The 26641-nt window shown below is 37.2% G+C and overlaps 1 protein-coding gene across 15 annotated transcripts in view; it reads left to right on the top strand.

Moving 5' to 3' along the window:
- Window positions 1-26641, top strand: part of PLEKHA5 (pleckstrin homology domain containing A5) — a 169353-nt gene that overhangs the window by 61566 nt on the left and 81146 nt on the right. The window contains exon 1 of one of the 15 annotated variants that reach the window (XM_085231121.1): window positions 17089-17123. The exons of the other annotated variants lie outside the window; for them this stretch is intronic. Coding sequence (XP_085087247.1) covers window positions 17104-17123 — 20 coding nt within the window. The 5' untranslated portion in view covers window positions 17089-17103. Of the gene's footprint in view, window positions 1-17088; window positions 17124-26641 lie in introns of those variants that run through there. 15 annotated transcript variants of the gene reach the window in all.

The following is a 26641-nucleotide window of genomic DNA, read 5'->3' on the forward strand; positions in this document are numbered from 1 at the left end:
TTAGCTAGCAAGAAAATACAGAGATTCTTATCATGGTCCATACTCTCTAGCAGTAGACTGTAGAATGCATCTGAATTTTGCAGCTTGGACAGCCCTTGGGCCAAGGGTTGAGGTTTGTATGTATTGGTATAAGAAAATGAAGGTATTAGGAGATAAAAATCAAATTATTGCAATTAGAGTAACGTTTGTGATTGTTTTGGTTATTTTAATAGTGATGTAATGGTATCTCTGGAATGCAAAATTGGATATTTGTGTGTTCGTGCAAATCAGGTTTAACGATGGCTTAGCTCCATTGTGCATCCTGAGATCTGGGTTGAGCTTGAAAGGAATTGTGGAAGTGAAAGCACTTCTATTCATTTTGTGCAAGTTCATAATCAAAGGGCAAGGGTGAATTTTAAGTTAATTTCTATAATAAATGTTTGGTTTTCATACCAAGAGGGTTTTCAAAGTGTGAGAGTGCAGTGTGTGAGCCTTACGCCTCGGAACACCATGAGTGAAGCTACAGATTCTTGTAACCACTAAATGCAACCACTTTTTTTGCATTGATGTGAAAGCCTCATTTCTACATTAGTTCTGGATATTAGTGAAGATTAAGAATAATGTCTAGCTTTTCTGCCTGCTGTTCTATTAACCTCTGTCTGTTCCACTCAAAGAGCACTTTGATACCTGCCCTGCAAGAGTAGCCTTTATTCTAAATTTGCCTAAATGTTTCTATGCCCAACTGTGATAGAGACCAGGAAGTGGACTGTGTTGTGCTTATAAAGCAGCTTTTACAATATAGCATTTACGAAGTAGCTTGCTTGGCTTTGCTCTGAGCTTGAATGGTAAACAGGAAAGCATTTGAGGAGGAAAAAATAAAAAGTACCTAGTGCCTGGGGCATAGCTTTCTCTTCGCACAAAAGAGGGAAAGATGTAGTGCATTCATTTGAAAGAATGAATATACAATAAACACAGAGAGAGGCCTGTGAGATAGCGGAAGAAAAAGCAAAGCACAGAAGATCTCTGTACTGCTTGTATCTGAGTTTAAATGAAATAAAAGATGTTAATCACTGAAGGGAAGGTTTTAAATATCTGTCTTCCTTGGCATGGAATTTTTACTTGTGAATGAGCCTGGCCTTTGATATCAACGTGAATAGTTACATTAGGAAACTAGATAGTTTCTCTATTCATAAAGAGATTAAAAGTGGAGATGACCTGCTTCTAAACATAAACCTCTTGTTAGACTGTTGTCTAGTCTCTCCCTTCTTGCCTTTCCCACTCCCTGAAAATGGTGCCCAGAAATCATTGGGTAGGATAACCCTCAAATCAACTGGGGGTATATTTAGCAGATCAGTTGTTTCTGTCTGATTTATGAGTTCTGCTGCTTAGTGTTCAGATCATATGCTATCCAAAAAAGGGTTTCTGTTTATTACAGTGGCATCATGTAATTACACTGAAGTACATGATGATAGTATTTAAGCCTTAAGATGTTTTGCAGGGAAATAATGCAAATAATTATCTGTGCATCGATTCAGATTTGAAAAAGAAAAAGAAGGCGGGTACAGAATAGGTCAGGATTCATACTACTTGTTGGCTGAGTTTTACGTATTCCAATTAATGATTAGAGGTTTGACTTGAAGTTCTACAATTATTTGGAAGTAGGCCATCTCATGCTGAGCTGAAGCATCAGGCCATTTTAAATGAGATACGGAGCATGCTCATATCAAGTACCCACTCTTTCAGATATTGCAGCGTGTGTCTCCGTTCCCTGTTAGTAGAGCTGTCATTCAATTGAAGTAGAGGAGAGCACAGCATGCCCTTTTGTCATCCTTCTGTCGATACGCATGTGATTTCTCTGGGAGCTGGAAATTTGAGATGTGAGCCCAGCCTTGCTGTTAGAACGTCAGTGGTGTCGGTGAGTTGATATTAATCTCTTCCTTTCTAATGCCTTTAGGTACCTCGGATAAAGCTCAGCTTCGTGCTTGTCTCTATTCTCTGATAATGGCTTCTATCTGAAACGTCTCTGCTACTGGCTTCAGTAAAATAATTCTGGCATGTATGTATTAATTTCTTTAGTGAAAAAGAATTGCTTTTTTTAACAGGAATGCTAGGCTGCTTAGCTCAGAAGTTCAACAAATGGGCATGTGTCTTTTCTTCTGACTTCAAATTAGCCAACTGTTCCAAATGTAACAGCAGTTCTTGTTAAAGAACTGTCACATTTTTCATGCTCTTTATGTCCTTAGTAAATTGGTTTAAATCTAGGTTATTTTGTCTACCTGACATTTAGAGGCAGTTTGAATACTCTTGTAAAAGAACTGCATTAATGTAAGACGGTGCTGAAAGACAGTTATGGTTTTCATTTTGACACAAATTGCTAACCAGCTTAAGTTAGCTATTGTCGTCTGTTAATTTTGCTTATAGATGTGCATGTATTTTTTCTTTTTAATCAATCAGTTAAGAAATAAAAAATTGCTCAGCTCTGTGTTATGACTGAGATTTTGCACTTTGGTGGGCTATCACAGGAATTTCTGAACTCATTTTTAACCTTGATCATAGCTAATGTATATGTTTGATACAGCTCAACATTTAATTCGGTTTCAATGAACTGTAAGAAGGTAGAATTTATAATTTGAAGCAGTGTCAAAGCTTACTTCTTGCAACTGATTTGAGGACTTAGCTCCAAGAGCATCTACAATATGACTTTTAAATTTCTCAATGCAAGGTTTTTAACCTGTAGCAAAAAACCAGTTGATAACATATAAGCCAAGTGTAAACTTGGCTTTAACAGCGACAGCATTAATAGCCTGCCCCTCTACCAGTCAGTCCCTAATTGCATTTCCCCCCCAGTGAATAAAGATGATTTAAGATCAGCCTTTTAATTAAACTTCATGTGTGTTCTGAGGTTTCAATTGTGACATAGTGGAGTAATGCCTAAAACATACCTTATTACTGGATTGAGATTAGAGGTCTTAATTATTTTTTTAAAATGACATTTTTGGGTTGGGGGTTTTATGCCTTATAGCGATGCATATAGCCTTAAAATATTGCACTGGATAGAAAAGTTGAAGGACAGTGGCTAAAACTGCCCACACTTGGATTCGCTGAGGTTGCAGAAGAACTCACTGCTATACATTTCCCCCACTGTGGTTGGAGCTACCCAGGCTTACCACAGGGCGATGACAGCCCACAGGCTGCATTGCGGCCTTGGGTTCCCAGCTGGGAGGGGGACAAACACGTTGGTGTGCGTGGCTCTGGAGTTTTGGAGGCCAGTTTGCATGACCCTCTGGTACAGAGCTCTTAGGGAAACAGTCAAAGCAGGTAGATGAGTCTGGATTTCTGTTGAAGCCTGAGGACAATGCATTTGATTGAGGCCTCGCTCTGGCAGAGGGTTGTCAGAACCCATCAGCAAACCTGCGCATCGGCTGCTGAAACAGGGTGCCAGAGAACAGCTGTCTGACAGATGAGAGAGAAGCACTGAGGGCTACCTGTGAGCCTGTGTTGTGCAAAATTATATTCCTCTGCTTAATTTCAAAGCACATCATGTATTTCCAACACTGCATTTTTACCCTTGTAACTAGAATACGTAATTTCCTAGTGCTGGTGCCTTCGGGTGCTGTTAGCTATGAGTCTTAAAGATCTGGAAAGTGTGAAGAAGTCATACAGATTTGCCATAGGAGAGTTGAGTTTGCAGATGGAAAGCCAACGCAGAAAATTTGAGACCTTGGTTTGCTTAAGGAGATTAAGAGATGAGAAAGCTGAAGATCTGTAGTAGAGGCTGCAGAACAGGAGCAAGAGGTAAGTGCATGCAAAGGAAGGTGTATTTGGCTGTTCAAGCAGTCACCGATAACATGGAGAACTGCTTTGGGTCACTCCTTTGGATCACTGAAGGAGTTTGGGCTTAGTATGTTTCTCCTGAGCTGTCCCTTTGAAATAACAGCTAATATTAAAGGATACAAGGTGCTTTTATGGTTTGTAAGGGAATAGTGTTAGTGTCAAGGAAAGCAGAAACTTGCAAGTGGTAGACATCTCAGGTTGTCCTTATAAACTTTATCTTGTCTATTTTATTCCTCAGAATGCTGTTTCTCCTTTCTTTTGAAGTGAAGGCTGACTATGGCTAGTTTAAAAAAAAAAAAATGGAATTCTTGTATTACAATTATAGGAGTTAACTGAAATTTTTATAGGTGAGGTACTGTCTACCCTGCATTGCTGCGCTTGTCTATACCCATTTTATTTAATATTGCAAGTTCACTCTTGGTTATAGGTAGCATGCAGGAAAACAACCATATTTGTGATCTTAACTGATGGCAATTGTGCAAAAATAGGTGAATTTGAGATCTCAGAAGACCTGATGTCTGAATGCTGCCTTTTGCTTTACTGTAATTTTACTGTGTTAGTTTTGTTAATTTCTGTATGTCTGTATATGAGTGTGTAAATATATTGTGCATGTGTATGTATATTAAAAAAAATATGAGAGAGTGAATCCGTACAAGAGCTGCTGGTTGTATGTTTGATTACAATGCAAACAAATTCTGAATTGTAAACTGAAATGAAAGTTTCTCAGTTTCTGTTGTTAGTCAGTCATTTTACACATACCAGTCATCAGTGGGATTTTTATTTCACTGTAGTTCGTTATATTGTAACTTCCAGTAAAATTCCAGAGTAAAAGTTGAAGTTCTCATGACTCCACTGTGTAGAAGTGCCCTTCAGATTTTCAGAATCCATCATTTTTCTGGAAGCGTCTTCAAGGTGCCCATTCATGTGACTGGCAGTGTAAGACATGTAAATTCACCTTGTTCTGTTTTTGGATTTTTTTGTTGGATGGTGTGGTTTGTTTTTTTGTTTTTTATTTTTGTTTGTTTGTTTGTTTGTTTTTTGGTTTTTGGGTTTTTTTTGGACAGGGATTAAAAAAAAATGATTCAGTTTTCCAAAAGGTGCTGATTTATTTGGCACTTCTTATTAAGATAGCTGAATAGCCTTATAGCTTTGAGAATGTAGTAGAGACTTCAGCCACCTTGCAGAATTTTAGAGACATTACCACTGCTGAAATAATATTTAAATAAACTTTGCATGACTTCAGGTTTTTTTAGGATAAATGTTGGCATGCAACTAAGAACAAAACATTAGCAAATGATATGGAAGGCAGGGACGTGAGGTGAGTGGGGGGGGGGGGGGACCTCTTGTTTGTATCGCAGTCAGTCTGCCTGCCAGCTATTTTTTGAATGATTAAAATCTGGATAGTGAAGGCTATCAGATTGTCTTCTAAATGAAAGATTTTACTATTGCTGACACTTGTTCATGTGCCAGATGGAGAGCTGTGACAGTTTTAGACTGAAGGTTGTGTCTAAAATCCTTGTCAGCATTCTGCACCAAGTCTTGACCCATTTTAGACAGTATTCTACAGGCTGATAATGTGAAGAGGAAAATGACTTTTTTTTAGATACTTTTTTTTTTTTTAATAGAGTGTAGGAAGGAATGGAGCTATCTTTCACAATCATGATCTAAATTTACATTTCAAAATGAAAAAAGAAGCTGCACACCAGTATTCATTTAAATTAATTGGCTATAATATCTGCAATGAGCCTGAGATTTTTATAAAAAAATAACAAAGGCATGATTAGATCTCTCTCTATATATATAGAAAGTTCAGAAACCAAATGGTAATCTAAAAAGTTTCAGATCCCCTGCAAGTTGCTTATTCTTTTTTTTTTTTTTTTTTTTTTCATTTTTTAAATCTTCAGCTGGCTTGTGTCAAGAGAATACAAGAAAGAAGTTGGCTAAATCTTCACTGAATGAGCTGAGAATTGTCTCTACCTTTTCCAAGCATTGAAATTTAAAGTGGGTGTTAGGTACAGTCCTGTGAATTTTGGCAGCTTTTAGCCATGTAGATGTTAGATCATTGCAGTTCTGTAATGAATGAGTATTTGATGGGAATTTCCATCACTAAAAGTTTAGAAAATTATTACATACAAGAGCTTTATATTACTTGAAAGAGAACCAAGAGTAAAAAAAATTCCTGTTCGTAGGTCAGAAGCTCCTCATACATTAGTTAATAAAAAACAGAATGGTAGAGAAAAGGAGGGGAGAAAGGGGAAAAAAAAAAAAAGCGTGGTGCTGTTTCTCAAAATAGCATATAAATTTTAATTTTTTCCATGTATTTTCAGAGAGGTGCCATAAAAGTAGTTGAAACATCTTTCACCTTATTTATATACATGTATCTATATTTTTAAGAGGATTTGGAGCAGCAATTTATGCTCCAGAGAACATCAACAATTAAAATATTTTTAGCGTTTTCAGTATAAGGCACATTTCTTTACTGTGGTAGTGAGAGAATGACTTAATATTTAAACATCTGAGTGCCTTTAAGAAAACTAGGATTGCATTTTCTTCATGAAACTGATCTGAATTTCATGAAAACATGCCATGTTTCTAAGCCCGTCACAAATTTGTGTTTTTTCAAAGCACTGGGATCTAGGAGGAGTGGAGAGCTGATTTTGGCATATGATTTGGACAAGGGTTGAAGATAAATTGTGTTTTGTGTTTATATTCATACCTTAATCCAGAGAGGTTTCCATGTTCTCCTATTTATATGGAAATTATTAATGTAGTTATTATTTCAGTATTTAAATATTATTCACCAAATTCCCTTTGCTCTTGTGCCATTATTTATAATAGTGTGCAGATTTTTTTTTTTTTCCAGGGAATTAACAGGCACTGTAACATAACCATGGTGGTTCAGAATCCCTCATTTGCATGGAAATAAACATATGGGCACTTTATTAGAGAGTCAGAATCAGAGAAAACCCAGTGTTTGGTGATGAATCAAGTAACTAGTGGAATGACCCTCAAGCTTAACTTTTAATAGAACAATGTTTGCTTTGTAGTCTTTTCTTGGCCAAATTAAATGTGACCCATGATTAAATTAACAAAGAAACAAAATGGCTGTATTGCACTCCTTAAAATCCTGCCATGGCTTTCTGACAAGCTGAGGTACATGAAGATGTTTTCAGTGTATGATGAAGGATTTTGAGAGGAAAAGAGTGCTTCTAGAACAAAAGAACATGAAAAGGTTTTCAGAATTGTCATTAAAATTAGGTTAGATATTAGGAGGAAGTTCTTCTCTCAGAGGGTGGTGACACACTGGAACAGGTTGTCCTGAGAGGTTGTGGATGCCCCATCCCTGGAGGCATTCAAGGCCAGGCTGGATGTGCCTCTGGGCAGCCTGGTCTGGTGGTTGGTGACCCTGCACATAGCAGGGGGTTGAAACTAGGTGATCATTGTGGTCCTTTTCAACCCAGGCCATTCTATGATTCTGTGACTAAAATAATACTTTGTATCTTAACTGGCAATCTAGAATAGATTATTTTGTTTTTCAGTTTTTTGAGATATACTATGAACCTTTTTTTTTTTTTTTTCTTGCAAGAGAATCTAGCTTAAATCAGCATGTTTGTCACATAGCAGATAGCAGGAGAGGTGAAAAATACACTACTTAAACAGTGGCATTATCTGTTGTAATGCTGTTTTATCCCACAATGCCCAGTGCATTTGTTTTCTGTACGAGCAAAGAAAAGGCAGGTATTTTTTAGAAGCTTTCGGGTGAAGACTCTCAAAATAAGTATCTGAGGGCTGCTTTTGGAAGTACCTCAAAGAGCTGTTGTTATCTTTCTGGTGAAGTCTGGCTGCCGCTCAGCAGATGACAGCAGTGCCAGTGTTCTAGAGGGATTTGCCCAGAGGGAAAGAAGAGGCGGTGTGAATCGCAGAAAATAGTCGTGAGTGATGGAATTTTGCTAGATCCTTAAAATCATCTCCTCAAATACATCTCATGGAAACATCTGTAAGCTGGTCATTGATCAAAATGGAAAGGAAAGCCAGCTACCGGATGGCTTTCCTAAGCCCTTTGGAGTTTACTAAGCAGTTGAGACCTTTATTAACTTCATTGATTTCAGCCGAGTTGGATTTTTAACTCCTCTAATGATCAGAATACTTCAGTGTTGTTCCATTACAGAATTATTATCTTGCAGTTTCGGTTGCGTTTAGTTGCTTTAATGTTGGGCAGTATTCTGTGTCATAGTCTTACAAATTGGAAATGGAAATAGGGATTTACTTAGCCAAGGTTACATGGAAAGTCTTATGAAGCAGAAAGCAAAGCTGGAGGGCATATAATCCTGATGTAATAAGCCTGATGTTGTGATCCCTGAGCTGCTGTCTGTGAAATATCTCAGGTACTGAAAGGCATGTCAGTGCAAAGTTGCACCTGGCCCTATGGGAAAAAAAGCCATATAGCTCTAGGGAAACTGCAAGCTGCACAGTTTGTGAGACTTCAGCTACTGGCTTTGTGTTATACCATCTGGAAATACCAGATCACTTGCAGCTGGTTCTGATATCTTAACACAACACTCACGGTAACGTGGTATTATGTTTAAGGTTCTTGCTTTGTCAGTTTGGCATTCTGTTCGCTAAGTTGTCCTTCTCCTCATTTTGTTCTGCAGCGATTCTCTTTTGCAGCATATATTCAGATTGATAACTTGGTCCATTGGGTGGTGTTATCTTTAGTTTCATTAACATTTCTTAGTGTTTAAATCAAGTAAATATTGTTAAGGTTTTTGTTGTTGGCTCTATTTATTTATTTATATTCAACTGAGATATTACATATATTAATTGGTTAACACCGAGAGCTATTCAGTTTCTTGGTTTTTGTCTTACAGTGGCACAGCTATTAGAGTAGCAGTGTGTCATCTTCTGACAGCTGTGTTGATGTTGAGATATTCTGTCTGCACTCCCTTTCATCATTTTCAAATAAAAATAAAAATTACTGAAAAGTTTCACACCTATGTAAAGCTGGGAAAAATTTAGAGAACATTATGAAAGAGTAGCAACAGAGAAATTAAGAAATAGAGGCTAATAAATGGGGGAGTGACTGCAGTGAGCATATAGGGATGCGCATCTGTGTTTATACATGTAAAGTGTAGCCAGTTCTTAACATTATCCACCATCTTGATGTAGCTTTTGTAACATTTAGATTCTCTATTTTCTAGTTTAGAAAGCACTTTGGCTTTCCAAACTAATTTGTTTTCATCCTTTATCTATTTAAAAGGCTGAATGAAAATGGAAGAGTCTTTTCCTTGAAAGATATTAGGAAAATAATATTTTTCATAGGTTTAAAATGCTTCCAACTAATACTCTGCAAAGCTTTGATATCTCTGTATCATTAAGAAAAAACTTACAGTTTAGAAGATTGAACCCTTTTTCAGAGAAAAATATTTCAGTCTATCTGCAAATATAGTAATGAAATTCAGACACCTATCAGATCTTGCCAATCATTAACTTAGTGGTTTCATGCTACTTAATTTTCCTGCCCACTTCAGGTCATCCTTTCATTTTCTCACCTTCTCTTTATGGGAGAGGGGAACAGCATAATGAGTAAATCTAACACTGGATGTTACCTCCTTACCTACCTACCTCAGGCGATCTGATAAACAAACCTAGTTTCATTTCTGGATGGTGGTTTTCAGCTTGCATGAATTGGTGAGCACTGCTGCTTTTATTTCTAGTTTAAACAATGACTTTTGCTTCGTAAACTTGCAGCTCCTTTCCAGCTCTATCACTGGTGTGATAAAAGATGCTGACCCTTGTGTAAACCTTGCCTCTGCCTCCAGTCCTGCTCCTGGCAACGTTCACATCAATACCGATGTGATGGCCCCATACAGATTTCATTCATTTCACTGACAGAACATACTGTACATAGTTTCTCTTTAGCAGTTCATTGTTTTGTTTTGCCAAAGGGTTGCCAAAGCAGAGCATCAACAGTGTTGCTTATTATTAACTGCCAACTTACAAGAACTGCTCAGTTAGCAAATAGAACTTGACACTTTTCACCAAGCTTTTTGGTAATGCTAAAATATGCCTGCCAGAAGCTTTGGAATGGTAGTATTAATGTTACCGGGGGCTGATGTTGTGTTCCTCTGTTATGTTGCTGAATATTGTGGTGACGTTGGCATTACTACACACTGGAACAGGTTGCCCAAGGAGGTTGTGGATGCCCCATGCCTGGAGGCATTCAAAGCCAGGCTGGATGTGGCTCCAGGCAGCCTGGTCTGGTGGTTGGCAACTAGGTGATCATTGTGGTCCTTTTCAACCCAGGCCATTCTATGATTCCATGATACTACACACTTCACAACAATCATGCTTTTCAATGACTTTTATCTTCATCATATTGAATTCAGATTTAAAAGGCTCTGTGATCAGCAATCACTTCTTACAAGTGTTGAAAAAATTTGAGTTGTTGTTAGACAAGGCTAAACTACCTATTAGATGCCACTGTTTGAAATGATGTAATTTTGCAGTCGAACTGGGCTAAAGAAAGCTGCTACTGGCATAAATGTTTACTGCATATAAGGTATTTCCACAAAATTGGACTAAATTTCAGAGTGCCTTTTTAAAATTTTCATTTGTGGTGTTTGTGTGGCAGCTGCTTTCTGTGCGTAGTCGTTTACGAGATATTTTTTTTTAAGCAGAAGATTGCTTCTAAGGCTTGTATCGTAAGTGTGGTTCTCCAAAAGGCGGCCTTTTTTCCTTATCGTAACCTGAAAAAATGCTTGTCAAGTTTGTATCAATTTAAAGTCTGCTCTCTCTATCAATTATGGTTATAAATTGTATTTATCAGTTTCTAAAACTTTTTTTGTGGCATTAATTCAGTTTGAGGTGAGTGTTTATTTAGATTTCTCTTTAATTTTTGTAGATCAATTTATTTTTTTTTCTTGTAAATACCAGAACTTTGAAGTTTAAAGAACCTTTAGGAACTCCTGGTTTGGTTTGGTTTTGTTTGCCAGTGCAGAGAGCAGAAAATTCTCGCAAGTGAAGTGGAATAAGATTGAGGTCTTAGTGCTGACCTGTGGACCATTCATGTTTTACACATTCTTGAAAATCTGTTTTACAGTAAATAAAAGTTCTAGATAATAAGAATTCTAGACTGCTTCCCCCCGCCCAGATAATTGCATTCCAAATTTGAAGCAGGGCTTAGAAAAGGAAGGGAAGAAATTAGCCTGGATGTTACTGATCTGAAGAGTAGATTGTGACTGGTACAAGCTTCAGCAGAATCCTAAACTTCCCTGAAACTTTCTGTTTTAGCTGTGCCTAACGTGACTATACGGCTTGATTATTATTTTTTAATTATTATGCACATCACTGCATCACTGTTGCTTTAACAATTTGCTCTCATCCTGGTCCTTCAGGAGTGAGCCTAAAAATACTTCACCCTTACCTTACAAGCATTGGAAAGGAGGAAACAATTTCATCTGCATTGGTTTTTGTTTTTTTTTAATTGCTTAGAGTTGAAAGCTATGTACTTGTAGGTTTCTGTAACCATCTCCTTCTAGATAGACTAGTAACTCTAAATGCTGCTTCTCTTTATTCCCAAACACTTATTTAAGGTTCTCTGTCAGTGTTTGTAAGTCAACATAATGGAGAAAACGCATCCCACAGGATTTTGGGATCTTGCCTTCTCTCCCTGCTACGTTTGCTGAACTATTAATGTTCATGCTGCATGCAGATCCTCCTGCATATCTTTAACCTATTGGATGTGTAGGGCAGAACGAGACATGCCACTTGCAAGCCCAGACTGGGCTTTTCTGTTAGAAATACTTGTTCTGTCTGTTCCACCAACAGTCAAAATTCCTACTTCAAAATTCATTTATTTTGTTGTTCATGGCGTGTAGAACTTAAATAAACCAAGCAGGACAACGTTTAAATGCTAGAGCAACACATCAGTGCTTTCAGTCATAGATATACAGCAGGTTAGTAAATATAGCAGAAGCAGCAGAAGCCAGCAAGTAGGTCTTAGAGCCATACTTGCTAGCTGGGCTTGATTGCAGCTCTGACCAGTGATATTTTTTGCATGCACTGTTTGTTGTTCTACCTCTTCTTTTTAGTTTTGATGAGTGTAAGCTCCCTCAAAGGCCCTCTCCCTAGCTGGTTTTTTTTTGTCGTTGTTGTTGTTGTTGTTGTTGTTGTTTGTTTTTAATTTAGCATTCTGTTACAAATTATTTTCTGAATTGTGTTTGAAACAGCTATGAATTCTTATTTAAGGGATGTAAGCATTAAAAACCAACCAAACAAACAATATCAATTCAGCAGCATTTTATTCTAAGAATGCTGTAATCTAAGCAATATTTTTCTGCTTATTTGACACACATGTAATGACAAAAACAAGTACTGCATATTATTAAAGCCCAGCATTTAAATAGAAAGCGTGTTGCTATGATCAACCAGACATTTGGAGCCTCTTATTCAGCAGAGCTTAACTGTCATCTAAAAATAATTAATAGTTCTCATGCATGTTGTCTGCACTTGATTAGTCTCCACACAATGTAATCTATGCTGTCTGTTACTCAGAAATTATAAAAGTTGTCTTCCTTAACAAACTCTTCCAGTAAATAGGAGAGACTTCTGTTTTATTTTAAAGGGGCATCATGACAATCCCTCCTTTTTGAAAGAATTTTGTGGTCTGATGAACATGAGCAGCCTGTGGTTTATAGGGAAATGGATACCTCACTGCTGCTCTGGTGAGTTACATGTGCAAGTGCCTGGAACCAGACAGCATGCATTTCAGGTGCTCGGTGAGCTGGCAGATGTCCTTATGAGACTGGTTTTTATCAGCTATTAAAGGTCTTGGGATTTGGTGGATAAATCTGATGACTGGAAAAAGGCAATCATTATAGTTCTTTTCAAAGGAGAAGCAAGAAGAGGATCTAGGGAGCTAAAGGCTGATCAGTTTCAACTCCGATCCTGGAAATACTACGCAAATTCTCATGAAAGCTATTTCTAGTTTTCTGAAGAGTTGAAAAGTAAACAGAAACAGCTAGCATGGATTTGTGATGAGGGACAACTCATCCTTGACCAACCTGCTTTCTCAGATGACCTGCTCTTCAAGTAAAGGGACACCAGTGTATTTCATTCACCTTTGCATGTAGGTTCATATGATGCTATACTTACAGCCAAATGACGGATTATGGATTGGACAAATGGAAGATGAGTTGGCTGAAAAACTAATTATATCTCTGCGCTTATGGAGTAGCACTGGAGTTTTAAACAGGTGACTGTTACAGGAATTGTTCCTTGGGGTTGATACTGGGACTTAAATTGTGCACCCTCAGTGAGTTCCTGGATAAACACCAGCCTTGGGAGGAGGATGTCGTGTGCCAGAGGGGCCATGTGGCCACAGAGAGACCTCAGCAACTGGAGGGAATGAGCAATTGGGAACGTGCTGGAGGTCAGCCTAGCAAATGTGCAGAAGAGGGGCAACGTACCAGAAAATGGCCTGGCGTCCTGATGTTGAGCAAGCTGTGAGTCAGTATTATGCCGTTGTGATGAAGGATAATCTCATGTTGATAATAATCACCACTTTGGCTAAAGCAGCTCAAGTCATCACTTTTGAGGATGTCTCTGAAAAAGTGTCCGGTTTTGGTCCCATCATGAGTGCAGCAGAAGCAAAGCTGGTTTCAGGGCCAGAACATATGATGTGCTAGAAGAAGCTAGCTAAGTGTTTATTTAACCTGAAGAAGAGAAGGCAAGGACATAATTCCAGTCCTTCTCTACCTAAAGGAGCAGAAGCAAAGAAAGAAAGGTCAAGTGGCAGTGATCATGAATTGCAATGATCTGCATTCTAAACAGTAAAAACGCACTATTGTTAAGCGCAGAGGCTATGGAGTCATCAGTCATACTTTTGAAACTCAGCTGGACATGGGCTTCTGCAGCCTGGTTTGATTTGAATTTAATTCTAAGTATGAAATTGAAGTTGGGATCTTGTCCAAGTTGGGTTTTTTTGAGTTTTTTTGTTTGTTTGTTTTTGTTTAAAATTTTGTTTGTTTTGATTTTGTTTAAAATCTTATTCATATGAAATATATTTTTCACATAAGGATTTTATATAATATAGCCCTTGTCTTATGGACAGTCTCAGGATAGCTCATTTCATTCATCAGAACTACATTCCCCAGAAGTACATTCCCTAAATCCTGTAGAAAATACAGGTGAAGTTGCCATGATGTCATTTGTACGTATGTGTCTAGAGCAGCTTTACTTTTCTTCTGCTCTTTGAACCTGTTTTTGTTATTTTGTCATTATATTGGTCTGACAGGAGAATAAAATATTTTTTATCTTTACTTGAATATGTCAAGATGATTTACTGCAACTGTTCAGAACTGCAGAAAACTGGAAAATAGTAGAAAGCTGTTATAATTCAATACGAAGTTTTTATCAAATTCAAAACCAGCCCTTGATGGTAAGGTACCATTTATCAGTAGGACTAACCTAGTAGTTCTCTCTTTCAGCTGCTGTGGACCTGCTTGTCTTTGTCTCCAAAAGTTATGTGCTAATACTTAATCAAATCTCACACTGAAATCAAGGCTGGGGGCTATTAATGAAACTTAGATTCTTCTGGAAATAGAAGTTCTTACAAAGAAAGCCATTAATGTCTTGAAACTAACAAGGGATTAATTGCTTCTATGAAGCTTATCATATTCTAGCAAAAAGGAGGAAGAATTGCCAAGTTAATTTCAAGCAGAGGATCAGGTTTTTTAAAGGAAACATACAAGTGAGAGAGGGAAACATAGTCTGCAAGACTGACCATTTAACGTGTGACTGATGGTCAGTGGATTTCTGGAATGTTAGTTTTGTCTTCAAATTTCATATTCTGTATCTTTCTGGAAATACTTAGGGTTTTGAACTAGTGAATTTTGTGTGATGGGAAATTTTTTCAAAATAGATCACTTGCTTTAAAGGTAAGCACTTGCAGATTTTGAAGCTAATCTCTCTGTCACAGAAAAGTCATATAATATCATTAATGAGAACAACTGAGTTGTAAAAGTTTTTATTTACAACTTATATTTCTTGGACAAGTATCTATTTGCTCTGGCTTCAGGCATTATTTAATTTTCCCAGTGTTTATTTGTACAGCTTTCAATGCTCTTTATATAGGATAGTCTTATCTCACCTTACGATACTATGTCAGATGAGGCATATCCCTGTAATCTTCTCTCTAGTGAGTATACTCATACCGGTAAGCTTTTCTGTTGTTGTTGTTCCAGTTTAAAGTAATAGATAGAATGAATTATCACAGATGCATTCCTTTATCATACTTTGATTCTTCTGCCTTTCAGCCTTTTTTGTGTGGATCCACTAGAAAAGGGAAAAAGGAAAAGTTAGTGGAAGTGCAGACTTTTGTACGTTATATCACAGAAGTAAACACAAGTCACAAGAATACACAGATGTTGGGTTAGAAACAGCTACAAACAACCGGATGCTGTTCTCAGTAATTGTCTCCTCTTGTCTGTCTTGCAGTATACCTGGTCAGTTCAGGATATCACCTTACTTTTCTGCTCCTGAATTTTGCTCACTCTAATTGCTCCTTGGTTTTGGTTATTCATTTCCTTGTACATCCACTTCTCATATTTGATCAAATATCACTCAGTGTGTCTTATGATGCTCCTGGCTTTGTCACCAGCAGACTTCATGTGCCTTTTTGAAGTTACTAATGAAAATGCTAATTTTAAGTTAGTTCCCTGAGCATGACTGCGTTCAGACAGTAATCTTCTGTGCATCAGTGGGTTCCTGGTTTTGTACAAGGCTTCCACTCTTCACCAACTTCATCCCTGCCTCGGTGGCAGTTGCTTATATGCATTATTTCCCTTAGTTCATCTGCCTTCCTGCTCCCATGATTGACACTGTTCACAGTGGAAAAAATGGGGTAGAATATCAGTCAGTTTTTTGATTCCTTCTTGGCTAACTCTTCTTTGAACCACTAATTGCATACCAGTTCCTTTTTTTTTTTTCCTTTTTCTTTTTTTCTTTTTTCTTTTTTTCCTTTGTACAAGGAGTATTTTTATTGTCTGATTCAAGTTAAAACTTCTCCTGGGGAGGCCTGCATTTTCTTTTCGGTCTGTTCTTCCATGCTTTCCTTAGAACTCCTCATCTTACTCATATTGCATTATTTTGTTTTGTTTTGTTTTTAATCGGTTATTTGTCTTGCTGAATTTAGAATCTTTTGTAATAGAGGGTTCACATCTTCGTAGGTCACAGATAATTATACTTATTACAATGTCAAATAATTTCAGGCCTCTTTTGTACTTTTTTTGTTTGCCTGTGCTGCCCTCGGTTTTTAAAAATGTGTGACATTAATTTGAAGCTATTCAGAAAGATAATCTTTGTTAATTTTCATTTTAGTATGAGGGATCTCTGTCCGTATCCTTGTCTTCTTCTGTTTCAGTTAATCTTTTCCTTTCTATGATGTTCCTCGCAGCATATATGGCATCACAGTCTCAGTAGTTTGGAAACATCCATTCTGGTATCAAAGTTCCTGACCCTAGCATACAAGATTACTTTCTGCTGATCTTTCAGCTGGTTTCATAGCCTTCATTTCCCAGCGGAATTAGGCAAGTGCTTTCTGAGGATCATGGGACTCCCTTGTGCTCCCAGGTGCTCCATTTGACTGGGGCGAGGCCTACAGTGCTAGTGGAAAAGGTGGAGGGGCAGGAGGAGGTCAGGAGAGTGGGACAAGTGGCCTTGCTGAGGGCTGCAAAGCAGAGTGGGGGTGTTCTTAGCTATCTTAGCTGGAGCCCTGCAAAGGGTTGTGCTACGTTGTGGTGCCTTGTGCTAGTCTTCCCTCCAGATCATTCCTCTGGTTTATGAATATGACTGCAACAAATCAAGGCTTTGCGAGTTGAAGGTAAATTAGAAGAATGTGTTTATATAATGCTGCCAACATCTGTTCTTTTTCACTTCCTCTCTCTGTAATATTTTGTATAACTCGTGACATGCTCTTAAAAATCTTTACTGTTAGCTCCTGTTGAAATTTAATCCTCTTGTTAAATATGTTTTGTCTTCCATCATTTCGAAGCAGAGATTTTATTGGCAGAAGGGAGTTGATAACTTGGAGCTGCAGCAACACATCAGAAGTGTGTGACATCACCGCAGTATCAGCTTTCTCTGGAGGCTAGCAGTCCTGACAGCTGAGTTGCTTTTTCTCTGGGTCGGAGTTGTGCAGTGCTCACTGGGGAGCAGCTTTAGAGAGGAAAGGGCTGTACCTCACGTCTTGGTGTGTATTTTGTTGTTTGTGTGTCAGGCTTTTGGTAAGGAATGAATTTCCCTGGAGACTGGTGAGTAATTCTTATGTTTCGATGTACGTTTTAACTGTATTTTAGACATAAAGCATTTCCTCCTTCTTTGGGAAAAAAAAAAAGAAGTTCAAATCCAGCATATTCGTATCATAGTCGAAGTGATAAACAGCATTTTTAGCATTCAAAGTTAAGATTTTAAATGCAAGCCTAATGTTAAGTAGTGATTGACTGCTTAATTGACTGCTCATTGATTTATTACTTTCTGTGTGTAACTTCCAAGATTTGTATTCAACTGTGCTCATCTATTGGATCGTGTTTAAGAGATTGAATGCATCAGGAATTTCAGCTTTCTTAATCAGCAAGCAACACTAAGATGGAAGTACAATCAAAAGAGACGCTTTAAGTTACCTTATTTTAGCCTGTAGTTTATAAGGCAATGAGAATAGTTGACCATCTTATAAATGTTATTTTGAGGATTGTGTATGTGTGTGTGGAGGACAACAAGTGGAAAAACAGATGCGCTTCCAGTGAATGTATGTGTCTGTATGTATATCGTCTGCCAGCGTGAATGTTTATTTCTGTATGAATATCATATACTGAGCTGCAAAACCTGTCAGCTATAAATTTAGGGGGGAAAAAAAACAAACCACCAAAAGAAAAGCCCTCAGAACTCTGTCCGTTTGCAGCTTAAGTTTTAAATAACTGAAATACACTCTAGTTCCCACTTCTTGGAAACTGTTTTAGCACTGCCCAAGAAATACAAAATACGTGTTTTTTCTTCTCCCTTGTTCTTAAAAGTCTCATTATAAAAGTGCGGCAGTACTAAATTTAGAATTCTTGGCAGATTCCAATTTTTGAAAGGTTTTCTCTTTTAATATGTTATAGCTAGAAAATGACAGCACTTTATCTACACAAAAGTATTTTGAAAAGGAAAGCTAGGGTTTGCTGTGTCACTTTGGTTTCAGTGGATGAATACATGCAAAAAAATGTTTTATTCATTTGTTTGGAGTTTCTGGGAGTAGTGAAACTCATCTTGGTAAAAGGTAGATATTGATTTCTAGCAGGAAATTGTTTCCAGATTGGATTTAGATCATCTGAATCAGAGCCTTTGGTAGCTCCACAGATGTATATGTTAGCTATCAGAAGCATGTGCTCAGGATAATTTCTTTAATGCATCAGCTGACATAATTTACGTATTATACTGTGACAGTATAATATTTCAGATACAGAATTAATATATTTATGATTTATGTTAATGATAATCAGCCAAATCACATTAAAGTTTCTTTGTTGCTTTTTGTGTAGATGGTTTCCAAGGCAGAACTTAAAGCAGAAAGTAGTGGAAAGTGGTTTCTGAAGTATATTGACACAAATATACCTTCATAACAATCTTGAAAATAATTTCAGTGTTTATTTTAATGATGTGTTTATTGTACCTACTTAGGTTTTTTAAAGCTGCGTGAATTTTTATTACCAACTTTATAGCTGTTTGTTTAGTGTAATTTGGGGTTAGTTGAAATAGGTCTTTATAGACAGTTATGTTGGAGCTTCTGACTTTAAAATGTTTTAAGTATGCTGTGCTTTTTGATACTTGTAAACTCTATTGAATGTTCTGTAATAAAACGGAAAAGAGTACAGATGTTGTACCCAAAAATTAATTTGTAGATTTCTAGATTAGCAGCCATGTGAGTGAATGACATGCATGACTATTTTCCCATTCTATTGGCTAGAATTTCAGATTGAATATAAACTTCTAATTTTCCGTTTTTCTTTACCAAAGGTATGCAGCTGTACTCTTAAATGATTAAGGATAACTTGAATTCTTTCCAGGGGGAAGGAAAAAGGGAGTGGAAGAAAGAGGCATTTCTTAAATATAGGTCTGAAGATACTTATTACATTAGTTAGTTTTATCACATTATAACTTATATAAAACTCCATGGTTTTGTTGGTTAACTGAACAGTGCCGCAGTTAGACTGAGTTGCTGTGATGATCTCTGGAATTTTCCAGTTACTTCTTCCTTCCTATTGGAGTAACAATTTTGCTCGCAACTTTTTCATTTTCTTGAAGAATTAGTTTTGTTGTTATTTGTTAAAGGAGAGAATAAAATTTTAAATATGAGCAAGTTTATCTTGCTAAAATATGTGGCTACCTAATATAAGTTAAAAGAGGAATGTATTTGTGTGTTTTATGGCACACACTGCTTACTCTAGTGATGGAAAGAAGCTTCTGGCTTTGCTTCTGAATTGAGCTGGTTCTATCTGCCTTTGTTGGCTTCTGTTGTTGGTTTGTTTTTTAGTTTTGGTGTTTTATGGGTGTGTGGTTTTGTTTCTTTGTGCATGTGGAGGTAATTAAATATGTTTCTTCTACTACTGAAACAGCTATTTTATCTAAATAATAGGATCTCTAAAAGAGCATGAGCTGTAACATTGTGTGATTTGTTTTTTCCTTACCTGGATTAAGAAACAAATTTCATTCAGGAAGAAAGTGAAAGCTGTTATACTGCCAAAAATTTACAAGAACTTTTGAGTTTACTGCTCGTGAGCAGTAAAATAGTTTAGAGCAGTGATCAGTGAACATATTCATTACCTCAGAATACTTTCTGCCTAATGAGAAGAAGTATGAACATTTATGGCAAACATTACTACTTGTTTGCACTTGTTCTTGGCAAAGTTGATGATTTTATATCATAGTCTTAACATCTTTCTTGATTTTCCTCATATGTTGATCTTCAGGCATTCTTTTTCTGTACTGTAATGTTCTTTTTTTTTTCCAAGTACTGAAAGCACTCGTGATGATCATAAGTGCTTACGTAAAATACATATAAAGGGATCTGACATTTAACTGAGCATTAAATAATTAAAAACTTAGTTATGTGGCAGTGCCGATCGTTGACATGGTTGGAACTGTCCAACTGAAGGAGAAAATAAGTTTTATCTAAAGTAGATGTGCCAATATACATTCTGGCTTGTGCATTTCCTGTTCTTGTAAAATGCATTAAGTAAATTGGATTTTCTAGTTGGGATATTTTTACTTCAGTTGTCCCCACTGTTATGGCTAATATTCTGTTTATAGTAGAAAGTTTGGTGGCCTAGGAAATACAAGGTTTAAACTCATTTTGAAGGTTTGAGACTGTTAACTCGTACCATTAACCTTTTGTAAAGTAGCATCTTTGTATTATAAGATAATAAAAACAAAGCCATATTGAATGGTCTGACAAAAGTTCCTTTCTTATGATATATATATTTTTTTGTTATTATTTTTGAGTTACTAATGTTTTACAAGTCCTGTCGCCATCCTGGTGCCCACAAAGATCTGTTTATAAGAAAGTTGGGAACACAACTGTCTTAAATATCCAGACAGCTCTATAAGTTGCCCACACGGTTTTGAAGAAATGAAATGAGAGCACTCCATTTCACATGCTACAGTTCTAGCACAAAATTACACTTCAATTCATAGTACTGAAAGAAATGAATTTTTCGTTTCCATTGCTTATGCAGGGCTATTTGGGTAGCAGGCCGCGGGGCACATGCAGCCCTCAGGGCCTACTGAGGGGAAAGGAATATGAAGAGAGATGACCACAACAAGCTTTTTGCTGACTATTGCTAGTTTGACATCATTTTCAAACTCCTTTCACTGGGTTGGCAGGGAACATGAGCAAATTGGGTGATATCACACACTGCAGACAGCAGATATCTGGAAACTTCCCAGCTACAGTCAATAGTACAGCCAAGCTCTCTACATTCATCTTCACTTGGAAGAGTTAGTCAAGTCGTGTTTTGTTTTCATTATTATGACTTACTCTTATGCCCATTTTTTTCACACAAAACAAGAAATTGCTCTTAAATCCCACACTCTTCACCTCTTCCCTGTTAATGATCTTCACCTTTGCTTTATGAGACTCAAATGAAATAGAAGAGTGTTAATAGTACTCATAAATAGTAGATGCTGTCTTTTAATATTGGTGTCATTTTGTGATCTCTTATTTCTTACTGAATGGTCAGTTCTAATATCCTTCTTATACAGAAGGATTGTTGAAGGCCATGCCTTCATAGGATTTTTTTTTTTATTGTTATTTCTGTCCACTATTAAGTTGTAACTGTAATGCACATACAGCTCCAGACAGAAGCCTTTTTTAGTTATTCATCATGTTGATCAGAACAGACACACGCAACAAAATGATAAGGAGTTAGAGCTGTTCTGCACTACCTTTCTGAGATCTGCTCTGTGCCTGAGTCTTTGTTGGACTCAGCAGAAATCTGAATTGAAAACAAACAAACAAGTGAACAATGCTCTTTTCTGCATCTAAGAGGTCTTTTCAGTTCAACATTTAGGCTTTCTTCTTTAAGTGATGGTGATGTGTGACTGTAAACTCAAAGGCTATAAATACATTTTAAGCAGAAACAGAAATCATTTGATATCAAGAACAGAAGACAATGCCCTACAAAGGCTGGATTTCCATAAAGAATGCTAGGACTTTTTATACTAGATGAAAAGCATTCTGAAATAATTTTATGTCAGAAGGCACATAACATGTAGAAATGTGTTGAGTAGCTGGAGAACTGTAAAAACTCTACATAGCATAAATTATAGATCTGAAATACCTCTGAAGTTGCTGATTCTGGAAACATTCTATAAGGCGAGAGATACTGTAAAAACATTATTCTTCACAAATACTCTGTTTTACAGTCTTGAAGTGTAGCCTAAAATCCGCTTTTCTGACAGAATGTATGTGTAATCTGGAAAGAAAAAATTGTGGCAAAGAGTTTTCACTTCTGGTTTTCTCATGAAGAATCACTGCCTCGCAAATCTCTTCCTTATGTTCATGTTTTCTAGTGGTAAAAGGAGAAATGAGTAATACTCCATATGGTAAATTGCAGTTAGTTTATTTTCTTGAATATGATATACATAGTCCTTTAAAATTCATTCTAAAGCCAGCTTCAGCATAGAAAAAACTAAAACAAGTTCTGAAGTTAATAGAAAATGAAAAGTGTTCTCATCAGTATGGAGGATGATACTGGACTTTGTCATTTTAAAATTCCCTTATTTTGCTACTGAGTGTAATCTACACCAGCCATTGCCCATTTGTCCCCAGCATCAGTTGTGCCACGTTGAAACAAACTGATTTGTCTTGTTAGGTAGAGTTCCTTCTTGAAAGGAAAGTCTTGGCTAGAATGTTTTTTGTTGTAATTGTTAGAACATTAGAACCACAACAAATGAATTGCTCTAATGTTAAAACATCACTGTTGCCAGCCTGATGCTTAGTATATAGCTAAGCTAATGTATGTGTCAGGTGTTGTCAGAAGCACAATTCCATCTTCCTTGCTGCACCCCATGCTGGCTGCCCACTGGAAAGTTAGCACTGTGAAAAATGATTCATTTTCAGTGGCGTGACTTTTTGAGCACTGATCATGGCAGAAGAGCTACAGGTGTAGCTTTTAGTCCAGCTTTTCTCAGCCCAAACAGATGGAAGTCAGAAGTCTCTATAGAATAGTCCATGTGGAATGGTGGCTGGGTAGAACAGTCCCACCAAAATTGGCAATTTGCTCCACCTTCTTCAAGCTGGCATGGAGTCTGATCTAGTAGTGTTACAAGAAAAAGGTTTTCTTATTTTCTGACCTGACTCTGGAAGCTTGAGCCTTCTCCTTAGTCAGTGCTATGATATTGCAGTCAGAGCTTATGGTCTGTCCAGGCTTCAGGAAATCCAGAAGGATTGCCTTTTTCCTGTAATAAAAGGCAGTGCTTTTACCTGACAGACACTTTACCTGCTGATGGCCACATCTTCAACTTTTTATTCAATAAGGAATTCACGTCACCACTCCATGAAGTTTTGACCCTGATTTGTAGTGGTGACACCACATCTTGTTACCAGTAGTGATACGATCCAGGAAACTGTCACCTTCAGCCTTGTATTGGTTCAGTAGGTCCTGACAAACTTTCATACAGTGTTCTTTATGTTCCTGTGTGAGCATTCATGGATCTCACCAGGTGCAAACTCTGTGATCTTCCAACATTGCCACGATCATTTTAAGTGCACTGAAGCTGATATTCATCTCTACAAAGAGTTCCCTGGTTGTATTCTGCCAATTCATGCAGTTGAGCTAATGGAGACACTCTTCATTTTGTGGTGTAACAACTGTGCATAACCATCTGGAACATGGCTTGCCTTTCACGTTCCTGCCGCCACTACTGAAACACATCATCCACTGCCACACTGTGCTCATGTGTGCAGTTTGATCTCCAGAAACATTCAGCAAGCATCAGTGAATGTCAGTGGGTGCCATTTTCTGCACGGAGGAGTTCAGTGACACGCCTTTCCTTCATATACTTTTCCATGTCAGCTTATTTTGTCACAGTGACTCGCTGCTGATATCTGTAACAGAACAACAAAATGTAATGGAATATTGGTGGGAAGGTTCATCCTCTACCACAATTCAGCTACATCCCCTTCTGCCGTTCTGGGCCAATGTAACAAAATAAGAAGCATTACTTTTGCAGCAGTCCTCATTAATTTCCATGGCTTGCGGCAGCTGTGTGCACTTCACATCAGAAAGTTTTACCTCTTCGGATTATGACTTGAGAAGTCATCACTGATGCTATTCAGCGTTTTACTACTCAGTATGTGGGAGTGCAGCCTACCAGAGCTGACCAAAGACAGCTTGTGTATTGAACAGCATGCCACAATTCCAGAAGCTTAGAGTCCCTCAACAGCTTGAATTAAACCATCTGTGAAAAAAAATGACTTCCAACTTCTAGTTCCCAATGAAGTATGAACTTATTGTAAGAAAGTGATGGCAGGGTCATCAGTGGCATCATATCTGTTCAAAAGGTAACATTTCTCCTACACTTTATTGCTGCAGTTAACCAACAATTACAATAGAGATATCTCAGTATGTCATTCTTTGAAGGACTGTGTTTCTGGATCACTAGTAGTTATTAATAAAAAGTGTGTTATTTCAATTGTGTGGTGAAATAAAAACGTAATTGTGAAGGTTTGAAATTAAGACACCGAACCGTAATATCTTTTTACTATGTGTGTTTTCTACATGGCAATCAAAACAAACGAGATGCAGTAATTCCCTTGCATTTATGAAGGAAATTAATAGTGCAGAACAGTCTGTGTCGGTACTGAAACTGAAGATGTGAAAATACAAGGAGAGACAGCCAAGAAAAACTTTCCTCAACTGGAATTTTTGAATTTTTAGAGCCAGTTGTTTGATTATATAAGACGTACAGGTATCAAAGTGATTAACAGCCTGTGTTTAAGCACTGGGAGGTGGATGCAAACTCCTTTTGTAGTACGTGACCGGATGTGTTGAAACACATAAGTAATTCTAAGCAGTAAATCATTTGTTCCATGTAATGAAGCCATTTCTTGAAAGAACATAATTCATTTCTTTTTTGTCCTTACTGAGCATTTTTCCTTTTTTTTTTTTAATGCTATTTTTTTCATCTACAGCAGTATGTATATAGTCACCCTTTATCTATCCCATTTCCTTATCTAGCAATAAATAATAGTGCTGCTGAAGTTGTCACAAATTGTTGCTGCTTCAGAAATTGTGTGATTATGTTTATTTATCTTACAAGAATCTCAGCAGCAAGGTGGGGAAAAGCATCTAAAACACCACATAAAGAAAACAGTACTTAATCTTGTGTTCAGCTTGACTTACCTTTTTTTTTTTTTCTTTGTAGTAATCTGGTTCTAAAATAACTGGATTGTATCATAGCAATATCTAATGTGAAAAATCTTATTTGGGAGTATCTTTGTTTTTTCTTTCTATCTTTTTTTTTTTAAACCAATTTTGCCTTTCTGAGATTGAGTACGGGAAGATGCGTGAATGACATTAAAAATTCTAGACTTCTTAAATATAGTAGAAAGGTATTTTATATCACTACCACAACCTTTCTCTTCCTGTATTCTGGGCTTGTAGGAAAATATTCACTTATCTAGATTTCCTCTTGTGTTGATATGTAGAGTAACTGGTCAAGAAAAAGCAAACCAGAACTAGTTTTGATGGAAGACTTGGTGCATTTTGAAAATGAAGCAAACTAATTTCCTGCTACTTGGCTTTGTACAATTTCTCTTATACCACCATCTCTACACACTCCCACTTTTCCTTTTCTTCCTGGTTCTTGAGGGAGGTGCTGATCTCCAACTCCCAGCCATAATTTGGCTTTGCCCGTTTCCATGGAATGTTTCTCAAGTTATTTTTCTCGTTACTTAAATCTATGGACTTTACTGCTTTTTGATCACAGGCAAGGAATTAATGCTGTAAAATAGTATCATTAAATAGCATGAAGACAGATTCAGTGCTGCAAAAGGTTCTTTTCACTAATTGCAAATAGGTTGAGCAAAGAGGCTAGATGATCTACAGAGGTCCCTTCCAACCTGAACCATTCTGTTATTCTGTATTCTTAACACCAGCAATTAGACCTAGCCGTCTGATCATCAAAGTTAAATGTGTTATAGAAGCACAGACACTGTCCCCATAGGACATTCTGCCCCTGATAATGAGCTGTGCTGATCTGTAAGAGGAATTAAAACTTTCAGGAGCCCTTGTGGTTAATATTATAATAGCTTTTTTTTCTGTGAAGTAATATTTGCTAAACTGTTGAGGCTTGCCTAATTTTTAGAAATACTTCAAGATAGTAAGATGAAGAATAGTAGAGAATGATAGACTTGAAAGCAGACAAATAGAGGAAATGTGACCTCTCAGCAGCTCGGTCTATTCTTTACAGATCACCTCTGATTTAAATCATGGTTTTCCACAAGTGTTATCGGTGTTGTTTGTATCTTGGGAATAGAATATGCTGCATCTTTTTCAGGATTTTTCATCTGAAAGATGAGCAGGCAGACTTATGAACATTACATGTGACAGTTTCAAGAAGGCAGTGTAATCTTTTGAAGTATGTGCATGCACAGAGAAAATCTAAATTTCTGTTTATGCTGTGATTTCAAGCAAATGCAAAACTGATCTTACTTCTGTGTTTTGAAGATATCTGAAACAACTTGCTACTATTTGTCTAAGGACATAATATAGATTTTTGGTGTTTTGTTGTTGTTGTTGTTGTTGTTGTTGCTGTTGTTGTTTTTTTAATGATCAGCTCCTGAAACCAAATCCTTATAGACTGAAAGCAGCACCAGAGTTGTGTGAGGCTACTCTGTGCCAGCAGACCTCGCAGATGAAAGCCAACACGGTCAGGGTTCCACTTTATATGGTCTGTCTATGGACTCGAACTCTGCATCATAGGCAATGAATGTTTTTAGTAGGTTTTATACTCTCTTGTCTGAGATGATTGCAGGCCCACTCATACTGCAAGCTTTAATTATCTTCTGGGGTCTAGTGCACATGTTTGCATATACTGTGTCAGTGGACCACCAAGATTAAATACTCTTAAAAACTTGCCATGGCTTTAAGGAGACCTGTGATAGGAGCGTTAATGACGGCTGTTTGTTTCTAAATTAACTATTTTTATAAAGTTTCAGCATCTGTCTTTACTTCTTGCAAAATAGAATCTGTTGTGAGGGAAAGTCCAAAATATGGGATGCCTGAGTGTA

The sequence above is a fragment of the Meleagris gallopavo genome, chromosome 1 (assembly GCF_905368555.1).
Source record: "Meleagris gallopavo chromosome 1, MGAL_WU_HG_1.1, whole genome shotgun sequence".
In the NCBI taxonomy this organism is placed as follows: Eukaryota; Metazoa; Chordata; class Aves; order Galliformes; family Phasianidae; genus Meleagris; species Meleagris gallopavo.